Raw genomic sequence first — 16,261 nt, 5'->3', positions numbered from 1 at the left:
TGCGCTTTTCTCTGGATTCGGTTTACGGACCGCGCATGGTGTGCTTTGTGGCCTGTTCAGTGACACAAATAGTGTCCTGCTTACTACTCTCATAATAGAAGTACAAAACACAACACACCAGTTGAGGTTGGAGTATTTTGTGCAAGAAATATCGTGCATAGATAAGTCTTAATTTTCCCTTTCGCAAACCTGATCATATAAAGTGACACATCCCAATTTAAAGAGTGATAGAGTAGAGCAGGATTTTTTCATTCATTTCTCGCAATAATGTTTACATTTCTGGACAAGACATATTGAAGATTTAAAGATTATGCTTGTGCTCTCAAGAAGCAATCAAGAAGCATGATTGTATAACATAGTTATAAGCATGTCACTGCAAAGAATATTGTTTGTCGTCATAAATTTTGATATTACTTTAAAATTAAAATTGAAATAATTCCATCCTACTCCATGCTAACTTTGTACAGCTTTTTAGAATATCTCGAAATTTCTGCACTAATATAGAAAATTAAGTTCCATGAGTAGTACGGAACTCTTTTGTTTTTCTATTAAAAAAAAAAACGGAAAAATAGTGAAGAAGATATACGTTTGTCTTAAAAGTTAGAGACCCAATTCTTCGTACAGTATAAGCGAAACTTCAATCGGCATAACTTTTTCCCCGCTTGATCGTGAAGTTGTTCCAATCGCGGTAAACGTGTTTGCAAGAAAAATATGCGAGACTGTTCGACCTATCGAACGACGGTACTGACGGCATCCCTCGTGTACGGTATAAAGATACTTATCGTACGGACTGAGACAGCCGTAAAAACTAACGCCGAAAGTCGTGAGCCTAACGAATAATAGACCCGTCTTGCCCCGACTCGTTCTCTTTGTTATACTCGGACCACGAAAGTGCAATGACCGACCCTGAACCAGAGTCATCGACAAAACGGGTAGGCGATTCGTTATTGTCTTATTCTCTGTTTAACCCAGCTGTACCTCGTTTAAAGTACGCCACGGATGACGTGTGCGACGTAAATGAGAAAAAATTGCAATTTCTTCGCCTTGAACTCTGTAACATGCATCAAATTTTTTGTATTAAATATAAAATGTTGTAAATTTTAAAGGCATAATTGATTTTTTGATTGTGAATTTTGGTAAATAAATTTTAACCTGTAAAAATAAATAAAATACAATCCAACTTCTATGCAAAAACACGTTATTAAACCTTTCATATTTATGTAAGAATTTTTTCAGATTTTTATACAGTCCAAAAAACTTGCACTAAAGTTCGACGATCCAGATTGCGGATAAAAGATAAAAATTTTATATTGATAGAGGATTTAAATAGATATATTAATTAGAGTTGCTGATTATTCAGATATGATCTGAATAATATTACAATCGAATAACTGAATACCCGGATATCTACAGACCGAAATCATCAACCCTAATTAAAATATTCCGCGGACACTCCCCTCCCCCCCGCCGGATATCAAAATCCAGGTAAATAGATAATTGTCAAACCTAATTAACCTAATTAATCTAATTTGCAAGTTGTGCGCATAAAATATAATGATCTATTCGTCTATGTACACAATGTAAACTATATTTTACGTGTCATCTATGTAAATCAATCCATGAAACCTACGTTCTTTGTCGTTGCATTGGACTGCACTAAAATTTCTATCTCGCTTAAATATTTTTATTTATCACAATATTAAAGTCAGACATATTATTAACAATAATAAAATTTAATTATATCTTTCTGTATTATATTATCCAATTTATAATTACATATTTTACCTTGCTTGTATTGTCTATACATGAAAAATTCCTGTAAATTTAACGTAAACAATACGTAAATATTCCATATAAACATAATTTTTAAATATACGGCACAACTCTGTTAATTTGAATAACACAGTTTTAAACATCGGTGGCTTCAGTGATCATGTCATGAATTATCATTAATCCTCTACCCGTATTCATATCATCATTTTCAAAATAATATAATAATTTTTTTGTTGACAATACTGTAATACCACGAGAACTTTTTAAAAACGCTCGCGTCAAAAAAGACCCGAACACGGTTAGAAGGTTAAATATTGTCGCAAAGTGCCATTAAAAGGATTTTTCTCAAAGGTAAACTAACGACACGTGCATGCGAGAAAGCGATCATTATTTTTTCCGTCCCACGCGATTTGCATCGATCAGTGTCTGCCCTTACAAGAAAGAAACGGACAGCCGCTCGATCTGATGTTGGATGTTTGCCTCGTTTCTTCGCCTTGTAAAAGTGCACGCAACGAGGCCGAATAAGTATCGTAAAAGCGATGGTATCACCGTTACATTCGGAGTTTATGCATTCAAGGTAGAACAGTTGACACGTGCGCAATTATGAAACGTTAATTTTAATAAGAAGCGCTATTCGTTATCACGAGATTATTCCATTAGTTCGAGAATATTGCAGACGCAATTAACATTGATACCGAAAGTCGAGAGAATATACAGGCGGATTTGTGCTCTTGCAAAGAGAAGAGACTATAGGGAGAGCGAAGCGAAGCAGACTCGTTTCGTCCCAATGATTTTCCCGAACTACGCGCGACCGTAATGAATACAAAGACGAGGTCGATTGATAGTGTTGGTGCACGTCACCTTTTCACCAACGGCTGTACCGTCATGCAACCCCGGTAATTAAATGCGCGAGCGATATACCGAACGCCGAGAGTGCACGCTGCTATATTGTGCGGACCCTCTGGTCCATCCTTTCAAGGTGGCAGAGACTATTTGTTCGCGGCGGGACGTAATACGCACCGTGCGGGCGGTTTCCGTCGTTGAGGTGAGAATTCGAAGACAAAGTTTGTCGGTAAATTGAATTTGCGGCCGTTGTTAACGCCAGTTTTCCGTGTACATGATAGTCCCGAGTGTCGTATGAGTTAACTGTACTGCGACTTATCCCGCTTCACCTGCAAATCCTTTGTGCAATCAATTTTTTATTATCGAAGATGCATACAGATAATTTTTTTAATTCTAAACGATAAATTCTTCATTTAATTTCACATATGAATCCATTCCATTTCAAATTAAATTTTTTACATCTTGCTCTTTAATGGAACATTAATTCGCAACTTAATAATCATGTTAGGAATTATAAAATAGCGAAGAAAAATCCGAATAAAAGACACTGAATAAATCCGATTAAAGTTTATTGGATTTACTATGTTTATATTAAACCGAAAAATTTATTGCGGTTCTTTTCATGCATTCGTGTAATGCATTAACTGTGCAATTCCTACAAATTTGAAGACGTCGGAAAAATGGTAATTACGAGAAAAAGTTCCTTAAAAGAAATTCCTTTGCAAATGCGGTATCTACTGTATTCGCGATTCGAATCATGCATTTCAACGAAAGACGATGAAAGTACTCCCGGTTTCCTTGCACACCGTTTTATCCAACTTTCCCCGAGACTTTCGGACGACACAAGGAAATTGTGCGCTACGATAGAGCTCGTCGGTACGTTCGTAACAATAGCTATTAAGTAGTTTGTTTGCATTGAGGAATTCACAATGGAGCGCTTCGAGCGCTTCATTCTCATCCGGCCTGACGAGTCCTTAAGGACTTTCGAGACGATCTTCGCGATGCAGGGAATAGTTTTGTTCCTTTGCGTTACATTTCTACGTAACATTATTCTCGTTACTCTCGCTCGAGGTGGTTATCCAGCTAAAGTCTCGCTGATCCGTGCAGAGTGTTGCCCAAACGGATGTAAAAGAACCGAGGATTGTTAAATCGTAGAAGCTGTTTTTTTAAGAAAATGAGCTTAGTTATGGAATTTATAAAAAATGTTTAGTCTGCACATGCTTGTATTAAGACTTTGCGGCTCTGAATCTAGGATACAAGATGTACCACCATGGGATATTCCAACATTGCCTTGCGATATACTCGAAATTACAAACGTAATATCAATATCTCGCGTAAATCGTTCGAACGCTATACGTCTACACAGATGAATGATCGATTGACCCATTAGCAGCTATCTACAATGTTCTTGCTGCGGCACGTAACAAGGAATAATTTATTTCAATTTCCTACACGTCAATATCGATATGCACTCGCCGAACGCATTCGTGATGTGCTGACGAAGCCGCTGACCCGGGAAAAGTAAAAATCGATACGTACTGCCGAGGGGGAGGGAAGGCATAGTAGAGAATTACGATAATAACAAAAATGTAATTTTCAGGAAATTGAACGTCCGACACGCGCGACACCGCATTGAAATTTATTAATATACCATTGCCATTTTACGCGTTGTCGTTATCATTACAAGCGTTCGTCGAAAAAAGAACAGGAAGTATTAGGTGTTGGAATTAATTCGTAGCGTTTTTTAATGAAAGAATGTTATTTATTTCACATGAGCATTAAAAAATACATTAATGAAAGTACTTCCCATCACTTGTAAAACGCTACGAATTAATTCCAACACCTAATACTATTACATTTGTATTCTAGAGTAGACAAATCTAATGAACCCATTCTACTGAACGACTTGTGAAATTAAACCTGTCTGAGATCCAAAAATAAATTTTAGCTATCTGCTAAGTATCAACTCGTAATAAGCGACTTCTCCTTTTTTCTTTCCCCTCTATATTCTCTGTATTAATTAGTTAATACTTGCATTAATACTCGCGTAATTAAATTATGATATATTTTTATTATATATTATACATGTTTCTTTTAACTTATTGGAAAATGTACTCAGTATTCAGCATTCAATGTAACAACATTTGATATGATTGAGGTTTGTAATTGTAACCCTCGAGAGGAAGAAGTCTTCTTATGCATATATAATAAATTATTTTAAACCTTTTATATATAAACGTTGATTATTTTAAAACTAAGCAATTTAATCAAGGAAACGAATTGACCATAGAAGTTAAAAATATTAACAAAAAATAACAAAATAATAAAAAAATTAAGTTACTCTTGCTGCTTTTTGAACATCTATCTAACAGTGTCCTCGTTGGAAAAGAGAAAGAAAAGATAGAGCTGGTCCGATTCGCGAAATGAGAAAAAAAAGATTGGTATTCTATCAACTGGTTATTTTTCAAACTCCACGCAATTGATTAGAAAACTTTCAAAGGCGCTATTGATTCGTTAATATCGACGTGTTTATTTTAAAACGAACCACAGAAATAGATTGATTTACATTCAGTTTGGATACACATGGAAGTTAAAAATAACAAAATGTTATTCGACTCGCGGGATTAAATTACCATTGCTCTTTTGATACCTAACAGTGTATATACAACATTGTTCGTCACATTTAAATTTCCTACATAATTATTTCAGTGATCCAGTAGAATTATTAGGTCATTTAAAAAGTATCCGCGGTTTTTGTTCAATTTTTGAATGAAAAAACCGCGGATACTTTTTAAATGATCCAATATTTTTAGACTTATAAATCTATCTATACTTTTAAATATTTCAACAAAATCACTTTTTCCGTAATACAACCATGATTGTAAAGTTCGAACTGTCTCACAAAAACTTTAGCGCACGGAATCTGATGGCTGATAACTGAAGAACTGTCATAAAATTTTCTATCTGATAAAAGCTGCTTCATAGTCTATGTAATTTTGCAAAAAAAAAAAAAAAAAAAAAAAAAACAAACCGACAAATCCGACGAATTATCTTCTCGGGTTACTTTTGCGCATGTCATATCTTAAGAAAGCACATATCGGGAACAAGCAACATGAACGAGAATGAACGCATCTGTTGCCGGAACAGTAATTGCGACCGCGAGCTGGAAGTACAACGCACGTGTAAGGCGAACTGCACGTGAACCTGCACGCTCTTTCTCTCATCCCTCGTATTATAGATACAATGTACGCAAGAAGCTCGGAGTGGCGGCACGCCTAGGCCAGAGGTGCACAACATATGATATAAAAGGTTCAGAATGTTTCCCAAGTCGGAATTATATGTATACCTGTATGCTGTAATAAATCATTAAGTTTCATTTTGATAGAACTGTGAAAAGACCGATTATATCGTTAATCTCGCTTCCCTTTTCCTGTTGTAAATATACAGCTGAGCGATAATTTGATTCCATTAATTACATGAGCTTTCGTTGCTATCAATTGCATTAACCATCACACATTTACTCTTCCTTTTCATCAATCAATCAATTTGTGCTGTTATATAAATACATACATGAACAATTTTGTGCTAAAGGATCTAAAATTTCAGCTAAATACAGATTTAATAATAATTTTGTCGAACATCAAAAAAATTATATAGGAATCTCAAATATAATGAGCTATGCTACAGAAAGTTTTAAAATTCTAGCAACTAATTTGAGTATCTTACTTAATCATTTTGATGGCTCAACAAAATTATTTTCAGATCTGTATCTAACTAAATTTTTAAATACTTCAAACCACCCCTTCGATATACAATACAAGAGATATAAAAATAGCAAAATCGAACAGTTTAATAAAATTGAGCAAACGTATTACATCCGTTGCTTGTTCTTTAGCAGACTCGGATCTACTAGGACCTTAAGGGGCACTGACTACGTGGGTTAATATCCAAGTTGTACACCCCTGGGCCTAGGCGAACGGTACGAGAAAGACCCTCGCCCTCGAACGGCAAGCCATGCCAGTAATTACGTAGGGGAGACGCGCGTTCCATTGTTCTACGTTAGTTCTGTAGCAGATAATGGGTACTTATACGCTGGTAGCTTCCGCGACGCGCGAAGGCTTTACGTCGTCGCGGGAATTCACGTTGAGCGAGTGTATTACACTGGTCGATATTATTGTGTGACAATTCTGCTGCTGCTGCTGCTGCCGATATATTTCAAGCGGTAATATTTCTCTTTTGTATCTTCCGCGATACGGCAATATCGATTACCTTCTACGTGCCCGGAAGAGCAGAAGATAAGATACGGTAATTTGGTGATATTTCAAATCGACTTCTTACCCACGGAATATAACGATCAGGAGAGAATACGATAGAAACCACAGTCTCGGAATGGCAGCTAATTTAATTAGACGAAGCCTCCCTATTCATGTCGACTCATCGCGTAATGGAGATGAGCACAGTTGTTCGGACAAGGAACTTTATTCCTGAAAAATATCGTCTACGAAAATATTATTATGGTACGTTATTATACGTAGGGAAAGAACGATTTGTTGAGATATTTAAAGATTTAACTAGATTTAACTAGAACAAATTTAAACATAATTTTGTTGAACCGTTAAAATATAATTATCTGGAATTCAAGTATAACAAGAAATACTTCAAGAAGTTTTGATACTTAACAATCAGCTTGGGCGTTCTATATAATTATTTTGGTGATCTAATAAAATTATTTTCAAATCTGTATCCACATGGAAAGATTTTACTAAAAATATCTCAAAATTTAAGTATACAAAGAAAAATGTTTAGTATAAATAACTATTATTTTGTTGATATGTGAATTACAAAAAACTTTCTTATCTTTTAATTTAAAAATTGTATTGTTCTAATCAAAATTTGGTTAGAACACAATTTTTAAGTTAAAAAATAAAGTTTTTATAAGTTACATATCAACAAAATAATAGTTATTCCTTCTCTCAGTATAAATACAGATCTGAAAATAGTTTTGTTGAATCATCAAAATAATTAGAAAACTAGTGAGAATGTCAAAATTTTGCAACATTGCTTAGCATGTTTGAGATTCCTAATTATTTTGATGGATACATTTAAAATACGAAGCGCCACTATGGTCTAAATGTTAAGATGTTGAATTATTATATATATTCATTTAAATGAATTAATTTTAGAAATTATTAATATTTTGATGGTCCAACAAAATTATTTTCAGAGATTTGTTTCTAACTAATCTTTTAAATACTTCAGTGAAATCGTTCTTCCTATATGTAACTAATTTTTTAATATTTTAGCAAAACCTTTTCTGGGTGTATTACAGACTTTTGTTTGCGATATAGATTCAAGAATAGACTTCTAGATCTCAAGCTTTCTCTCGTGTGGACTTTACGATATAATTTAGCATCATCAAATAACCGTAAGACAATCATCTGGTAAAACCGGTATAGCGTACGTGCGTCCAACTTTCGTCTCGACGACTCACAAAATCTCGTTATATGAATTACTCGATGACTTGGACGCGTTAATGCTCGCGCACAAACAACGAACACTGATTCGCGACAAGGCTCATTGATCAATGTCAGGCCGAGTCCTTCGAGCGGGATATACACGCGAGTGTGATTTATACTATACGCATATAGCCACGTGTATATCGTTCTCAGCGTTAAAAATCGCTTGATAAGCGCCGCCAATTCATTGCACGAGATCAATCTCGAGCTTTTTGCCTAATGTCAATAGATGTTCAGATGCAGTGAGCTGTATAGGCAGCATCCGAGTGTACTCGGATATAATCGGTATATATGCGGTGTAATATCAGCAGAATTGTAATCGGATATTTAGGGAACTTGGTGTGTTCGTGATACACGAGAAATGTTGTGACTATGTTTCAATCATCGGCCATGGAATTTCGTGTATCAACAGAGTTTCGTCAAGTTGTTGCAAGACAGCATACTCTACGATGCTTGCTGTACAGCTAGTCTGTTGGCAAGGAGCCTGTTAACGGAGCAACAGCATATACGTCTTGTTTTACATTGTTTTATGTCTTTTGTAGATTTACAAATTGTTTTCCCTTTTAAAAATCCAGTTTAATACTGAAAGATAATAATTAAGTATTTATTTTGAGTATTAAAAGCCTGAATATATTAAAATATTGAACGACAGATGAAAAAAAAAACTAAAAAATTAAATGCAAATCTGAAAATATTATAATATTTTGTTGAATCATAAAAATAATTATGTAGGAAACTCAAACATGATGCTGTAAAAAATGTGGATATTTCAGCAACTAGCTTGAGCGTCCTACATGTCCTACATTATTTCTATAGTCCAATAAAATTTTCAGATCTGCATTTAGCTAAATTTTTAGCTAAATTTTCAGCGAAACTGTTCTTTATGTGCAGTGCTTTTAATCTTCCATTTGTAAACTGGTATTTTTCACTCTTATTTTTGTTCGAATTTTAATTTTTATAAAATAAAAGTTTTAACATTTAAATTAAAAACCTATTTAGTAATGTAACAAAAATATTGAAAAGTAACTCTTAATTTTTTTTAAAGCTTAAAACAGCAAAAAAACTTAAATTGAAATAATAAAAATCCCGATTGCAGACGAAAAGAATAAAAGTATAATTGCAGAGTTAGTATACTCAAAATATTTATAATTACTATCTTCCTACATTAAGTATTAAATTTCTCTAAAAGTTTTTCTACGATCTTTAATATAATCTATGTAAATAGTGTAACGTTAATTTAAATCGTGATCAAATATCAAAGCAACAAACATTTGTAGCCAACTTGAAATACAGAATTACGTAACTGCAAACACATCGTGCGCCATGTGTGGAAGTTTCAGAAACATAATAAAAATATAGTTACGTGCACATTTGTGATTTCCAGCATTCCAAAACACGTCGTGAAATCCAGCGTGAAAACGTCATCCGCAAAATGTATCATCAATTGAGACACGGTTCAAGCGCGAAATTGTTGGCGAAGAAAGAGAAGCGAGAACGTTTTGAATAGGACGGGGGGGGTGAGAATATATAACGCCCGCATGCGAAAGCCGCTCTACATGAAAGCGGAACTTACGTGCATATGTACTTAGGCTCGTAGATACGTGGGCGCGTGATGCAAACGTTTCGCAGCTGGAAATGCTTCCAGCGATTCTCTCTAGTTCTCCAGGAATTTATACGCTCTACGGAATCCCGCAGGAGAGCCTGCGAATTATCCATGCGCACCGACATCGCTGTTCTACGCCGATCTATTTAATTCGCAAAACCGTAATTGCTGATGAAGTGAGATTAACACAAGGAAATCGGTGCAAGTATCTTGTTCGCGAGACCTTCATCCTTGACATGATAGTGAAAAGATACACACAGTGCATGCATCGTGCAGACATGAGTCACGAATTTGCACAAATATATGAAGGAAAGATCGACATCGGATACACACGCGAAATGACTTGAATAAAATGCACTTTACAATTCGCGTTTATTAAAAAAGAAATTTAATCTTTGAGAGAATAAATGAAGTGACCACAGCACTCCATGGTTTTCTTTAATCTTATTCTGTAAAATGAAAGTATTGTCCAGATACTCAAAAGTAAAGTTCATTATTTTTATATTCTTCTATCTCGTTAAGGTATGATGTATGTAAACTTTAATAATAAAAAATAATATACTAGTAAAAAATATAACTATAAAATTAAAATTTTTGTGAGATATCCTGAGCATCCATCTATCAATTTGTGTTATTTTTAAATTATCTACCTACTTTTCATTTTCTAGTTAGACTTAATTTACTGTTAATACAAAAAAATATATTTTTCTAGCTATAGTTAATCACTAAACTTTTAAAATTACTGCTAACAGAAAAACACAATCTCTCATTATATCATCAGGTTAAGTGAGGTCAAGTCTAAACAAGTTACACATGCAGATGCATGCGAGTCTATAAGCATGCGTATACAAATGTCATTAACTTGATCACTTTAAAACATTCGAAGAATTTCTCTTATCTGCACAAGCAAACGTACTCCTCTCTCCTTAAAAGTGATCTTCATTTTGAAGGCGAAGAACGGAAAGTTTCTTGAAAGTTCTCAATATCGCGCCTTCTGTCTTTATTAAACTTCCTAGAAACCCTGTTTAAATCTTAATGAAGCTACGACTATGATTTTCCACTGAGAATGCGAACAGAGGAACAGCAGCCGTTGTAAGCCGAAAAGTTTTAATCGTCAACATTAACGCGTTTTGCAAAAGGCGCTCCGGTAAAATATGACATTCATAAAAGTTCCATAGAAAAATAAAAAAAGAAATAATTAAACGTAGGAGCAGTCTCTCGAAATGTTGCTCGCGCTTTCCACACAGTTCGACAATTTCAGAGCTCTGGGAAATGTAGAAAAGAGCAGCAGAGATTTGCATTTATTCTCGAAGGGAACGTACATCGAGCGCGTACGCTCGTGTGAGAAAGTTAAAATTGCATTAATGCATTCAATCCACACACAAACTGTGAAAACCGTTTGCAAACTGTGCAAGGTAATTTGCATGATTGTATCCGCAGGTAATTCTGCTTTCTATGAAAAACTAGCATATATGGTATTGCTGAAAAAAAAAAAAGGAAAATTTGTGAATCTAAAATATATTTCATAGTCTCTTTACACATTCTGATCCGCGGCAAAAAGTATTCTCGATTATGTACTTATAATTGAATAAAATCTAAATTTACAAATTATTTCGCAAATATGAATAAAATATTATACTTTTATTCATATTTGAAATAACAATGTAACGTTTCATTAGTCAAAATCGCTTTCATCGTTATAAATACATTTCAAATATGGTTGATGGTTAGTTCGTTTCGACTTATCGATTTTAACCTAGAGCTTTACCTTGAACAAATCAAACAAATAATTAGTTAGGTTCTTTGTTCATTGATTTGAAACGTTTCGTATTCTTTCTTGATATTCACTTTTTCTTGATAATAAAACTCGTCTTTACTTTCAATTTCATCTTTCACTTTCAAATTTCTCCGAAATAAAAGAGAACGTAATCAGATTCTTTTTCCTAAAATATTTTGTTAAAATAAGTAAAGAGGAAAAAGGGCTACGAGCCTAAAACATAAATTGACAAACTGTATAAATAGTTAAAAAAAATTGAAATAAAACTATGTCTTAAAATTTTGTTAAAAAACTATTTGATAATGGCTGTGTTCCAAAATTTATTGCCATGAAAATCTATATATTTACGTAAAGTGATTTATAGATTTTCAGTACTGGCAATAAATTTCGGAACACAGTTTATGTAATAGAAATGTTGAAAATTAACTCTGAATTTTTCCATATTTTTTGAAAGTCTAGAATAGTAAAAAAATTTAAGCTGGAACGAAGAAATTAAAATATGTGATTACAGATACAATAGATTACAATAATTATAATAATACAGATTACAGCAATTAATACAAATTATCAATTTGCATGCAGAATTGAGATTACTTTTTATTCTGGCAATCATCATCACGCATTCTATTTTTCCACGAAAGATAATATACATAACACTATTAAATTCATAAAATCAAATCAAATTATACTCAATTTTAAGTTATTTTTATAAGTCGCCACTGTTCCTATTCAATATATTGTTAATTTAACTAAAATAATAGAAATTAAAGGATTTAATTCAAGAAAATTAAATTCAAGGACAATTAAATTTGACAAAAAATTTAATTTATTATTTACTAAGTGTATATGAATGATTTCAATTATAAGTACATAATCGAGAATACTTTTTGCTGTTCTATCTATTATTTTGAAATCAGGGTAAACTCTTAAAAAAAATTCTCTCCGTGCAGAAATGGATTGATTTACAATATATATGATTAATTTACATATAATGCACATAGAAGTTAAAAATAACAAAATATTATTTAATTCAAGGGATTGCTCCTTTCCTATCATAACAACGTGGAAATCTCAATATACAAATGCTAATTCTGTAAGCTCTACGGCAGTATAATGAAATATATATCACGTATGTATGTGTTTTCTCTTTATCAAGCTGCAACGATGACGCAAGCAAACGTAGCGCAACAAATCTCCGCTGAAATAATCATTGTGTAGCAAACGCTCTTCTATTCATCGCAATAGATCTTTAAGCCTATTCTACAATTGCGTAAGCGTAGTTGTAAATGATTGTAAGAATTGACCAATCGTAGTTGAATATACTTTTCATATTCGGTTGTGATTTGTGAATTTTTACAAGTACAAGCACTTACAACTATACGCTATTACGCAGTTGTAAAATAGGCTTACACTGTGTAACGCCGTGCGTTCACAACCGCAAAATTACTCGCGCGTTAACTTCTTCCGTCGCTAGCCTTTAATACTGTGATATTCCAAGTCCCGTTAGTTTCCATTTATACTTAAATTCTATGTTATCTTTCTTGTAAAACGAGAAGAGCCGGAAACTTTTGAATCAAAGAAAGGAAAGGAGAACTTTTCTAACATTACAATTCTCAGTTAGAACGATCACGAAGAGCGAACTGTTGTAAATTCAACCCGAAACATCATCGTATGCATTAACATACGCGCATGCATTAACCTGCTTAATTGAAATCCAAATTATGGAAAATTCAAATTATTACATGCGTGACCGATATTTCAAGAAAGCATGAAATAATAATGAGAGATGGTAATGTAAGTTTTCACTAATTGTATACTTTGGCCAATGTAGTTGTTATTAAACGATAACATGTCGACAACAAAAGCGTACTTTAATCATCTTCATACAGAGAGAAGTACTGTTGTCCAGTAATAATTTCTTTATATATTAAAGCATCTAATCCATTTTATAAAGCTGTGTAAAGAGTAATTTGTATAGAGTAATTTTCTGTACAGTGTCTAATTTTTCTAATATCAGAGAGTAAAACGAAATTAACGATAAATGTATACACTGAAAAAATGTACTAAATTTAATATTTATTTAAATAGTACTAACTTAACACTTACTTGTAATAAATATTTATTAGAAAATGATAGTTAAATCAAATTTAATAAATATTCAGCTAATACTATTTAAAAAAATATTCCTAAATAAAAATTTAATACAACTTTTCTCAGTGTATAAATATTAAAATGAAAATAAATAAAATAACCATATATACATGTAAATAATTTTCATATAATACGGTTGTTTTTTACATAACATATAATTTACATATTTACATATATTAAATGCCAAATATAATAAATCATCCAGAAAGATATGAATGCAGCAAAAAAAATGTACTTGCTTTCTATCGCGACGCGTACAACCGTTACAATGAGAAAGTGGATTCGAATACTTTCACTGCAACATGTCGATTTTATTGCATTGATTCATTCGTAAACGAGCTTGATACGCGATACGAAAACGTTGTAATAAAAAAGATCCGCGAAGGATCTTAGAAGATTGGAAAGTTTATTTACATATATATACAAAATTGTGTTGTTACAAAAATGCCCGATATGTCTAAATCTAGTTCCGAGCTTATCCACGAGGGATGCATCCATCAGAATTATATCTCTGCCAATGTAAATCGTGCAACGTGCAACGAAATCTCGAAGTAGAATCGGGTGACTGTGCACTCCAACGAGAGCGAGCAATAGCTTTCGTTTACTCTCTCTCTCGCGTACTCTTTCTCGTTTCGATTTTGGTCTTATTCTCGGCCTTGATCGTTCCAGCATGGAGCGAGGACCGAGGAGAAAAAGAAAACAGAAGTCAATTGCGTTTACGAGCACAGAAAACGAAGCTCGCTTCCTTTTCCAGACCGTCGTATAGCAATACGAAGTGTCCTAGATCCACCGCGTACATGTATCGACAATGTCAACAAAATGTATTATATGTGTACTTTTAGACATTCATATCGATTGCCTTTGAAAGTGAAAGAAAACGTATTTCGATAATCCGATAATCCTATTTAATAAAAATTATTTAAAAACTATGCATTAAATAATTCAATAAAATTAACTAATTAACTAATTAATGAATTAAATTGGTTTAAATTTTTAAATTTTGTTTCGAAAATATTACAAACTTCTCGCGCAACGATTTTTGTGCTAGCTTCTATTAGGTGTTGGAATTAATTCGTAGCGTTTTACAAGTGATGAGAAGTACTTTCATTAATGTATTTTTTAATGCTCATGTGAAATAAATAACATTCTTTCATTAAAAAACGCTACGAATTAATTCCAACACCTAATATTATGTATCGAACGTTAGAATTTCTTTTGAATTTCGTCAAACTCTATTGTGTATGTTTATTTTCCGCGTGAATAATATATATTCGTATTTTTTACAAGTGACATTCAAATTGAAAACACAGTGAAAAAGAAGATACAAATACTGTTTTTGTTGATCATCTAACAATAAGTCTTATTGTTTCCATTGTTTAAAAACATCGATATTACCTTCGACCTTTAACATATCTCCATTTAGAGCTTTTATTATATTTCCGTTATGTTTGTGTTAAAGACATTTATTTTTCTTCGAGATAATCAAAATAATTTTATTATTATTTTATTATAAATATATCGACATCAAAAATAGATTTTAAATTATTACAAGATTAATTAGGGCCAAGTGGAAGCATAAACCAAATTAAGAATTAACTCATTTCAAATCTCGGACAGTAATTTAGCAATTAAATGATCAACATATACTATCGTACTGAGAGAAAAATCTGTATTTAAATGGTTTATAATATAAACCACAAATGATTTCGAAGAAAATCAAGTTTGTATCTCTAGGAAAAGTAAATTTAAAGTAATTAAACTAATCTTATTATCAAGAAACCGAGTTAGATTCTTTTATAATCTCAGAAATGTATCAAAAAAATGTATTTTCTCAAAATCGCTGAAATATTGGGACACAAATTTTTCCTTCAGTACAACGGAAAAGACAAAAGAACAGCTTACCTTCGCAGGACTTCTTGGATAACCCAAACGTTGGCGGAAGTCGTCTCCATCCTCTCCAGTTGTTACAGAGCGATTCGGGCTCGCTGCTGAAACTACACAGCGAGTCTTCCTCGAAGCGGTCGGAATCGTCGAAAGAAAAACGATCATTTTCTTCCCATTCGATTAGGTGTCCACCAGCAGGTCCAGCAGCCGCCTGATCCACGACGATTCCGGGTTCGGCGGCGGCCGCGGCACCGCCACCGCCACCGCCGCCACCGCCGCCGCCACCGGCCACGCCACCACCACCGCCGACACCGCCGCCGCCACCGCCGCCGCTGTTACCGCTTCCGCCAGTTCTACCACCGGCTCGACCGCCACCGCCACCACCGCCGCCACCGCTGCCGGAGGACCGAGCCAGGTTGCCCGCCAGTTTTAATTACCGTGCGAATCAGCACACGCGAAAATACGAGCGCGTCCTCGACGGTTACTTGCCACCGTGCCCGCCACGCCGAATCTCGTCTGCACGATCGTGTAGCGGCGTAGACTCCACCACCGTGTTTCCGAAGACCTGCGTCAGAGAAAAGAACCATGTTTCATATACCAATCGTTCTTATTGCGACTTTTCAATATAACTTGCACAAGGCTTGTTCTTTTTAGTTGAATTTCTTGCATTTCATTTTTTTTTCCCATCTTTTCACTCCACGTTAAAGAAAATGG

At 33.9% G+C, this 16,261-nt stretch overlaps 1 protein-coding gene across 1 annotated transcript in view; it reads right to left on the bottom strand.

Annotated features, from left to right (window-relative positions):
- Dora (zinc finger SWIM domain-containing dorado) overlaps positions 1 to 15,977 on the bottom strand; it is a gene marked incomplete at its 5' end in the record, with an annotated part of 69,317 nt that extends 53,340 nt beyond the window's left edge. Inside the window, one exon of the mRNA XM_011063614.2 lies at positions 15,566 to 15,977. Coding sequence (XP_011061916.2) covers positions 15,566 to 15,977 — 412 coding nt within the window. The remainder of the gene's footprint in view (positions 1 to 15,565) is intronic.
- Between the last annotated feature and the right edge of the window lie 284 nt (positions 15,978 to 16,261).

This window comes from Acromyrmex echinatior, chromosome 14, assembly GCF_024713525.1.
Source record: "Acromyrmex echinatior isolate Ae372 chromosome 14, ASM2471352v2, whole genome shotgun sequence".
NCBI classification, from domain to species: Eukaryota; Metazoa; Arthropoda; class Insecta; order Hymenoptera; family Formicidae; genus Acromyrmex; species Acromyrmex echinatior.
The sequence above is the reverse complement of the archived record's forward strand: the minus strand, read 5'-3'. Positions and strand labels throughout refer to the sequence as shown.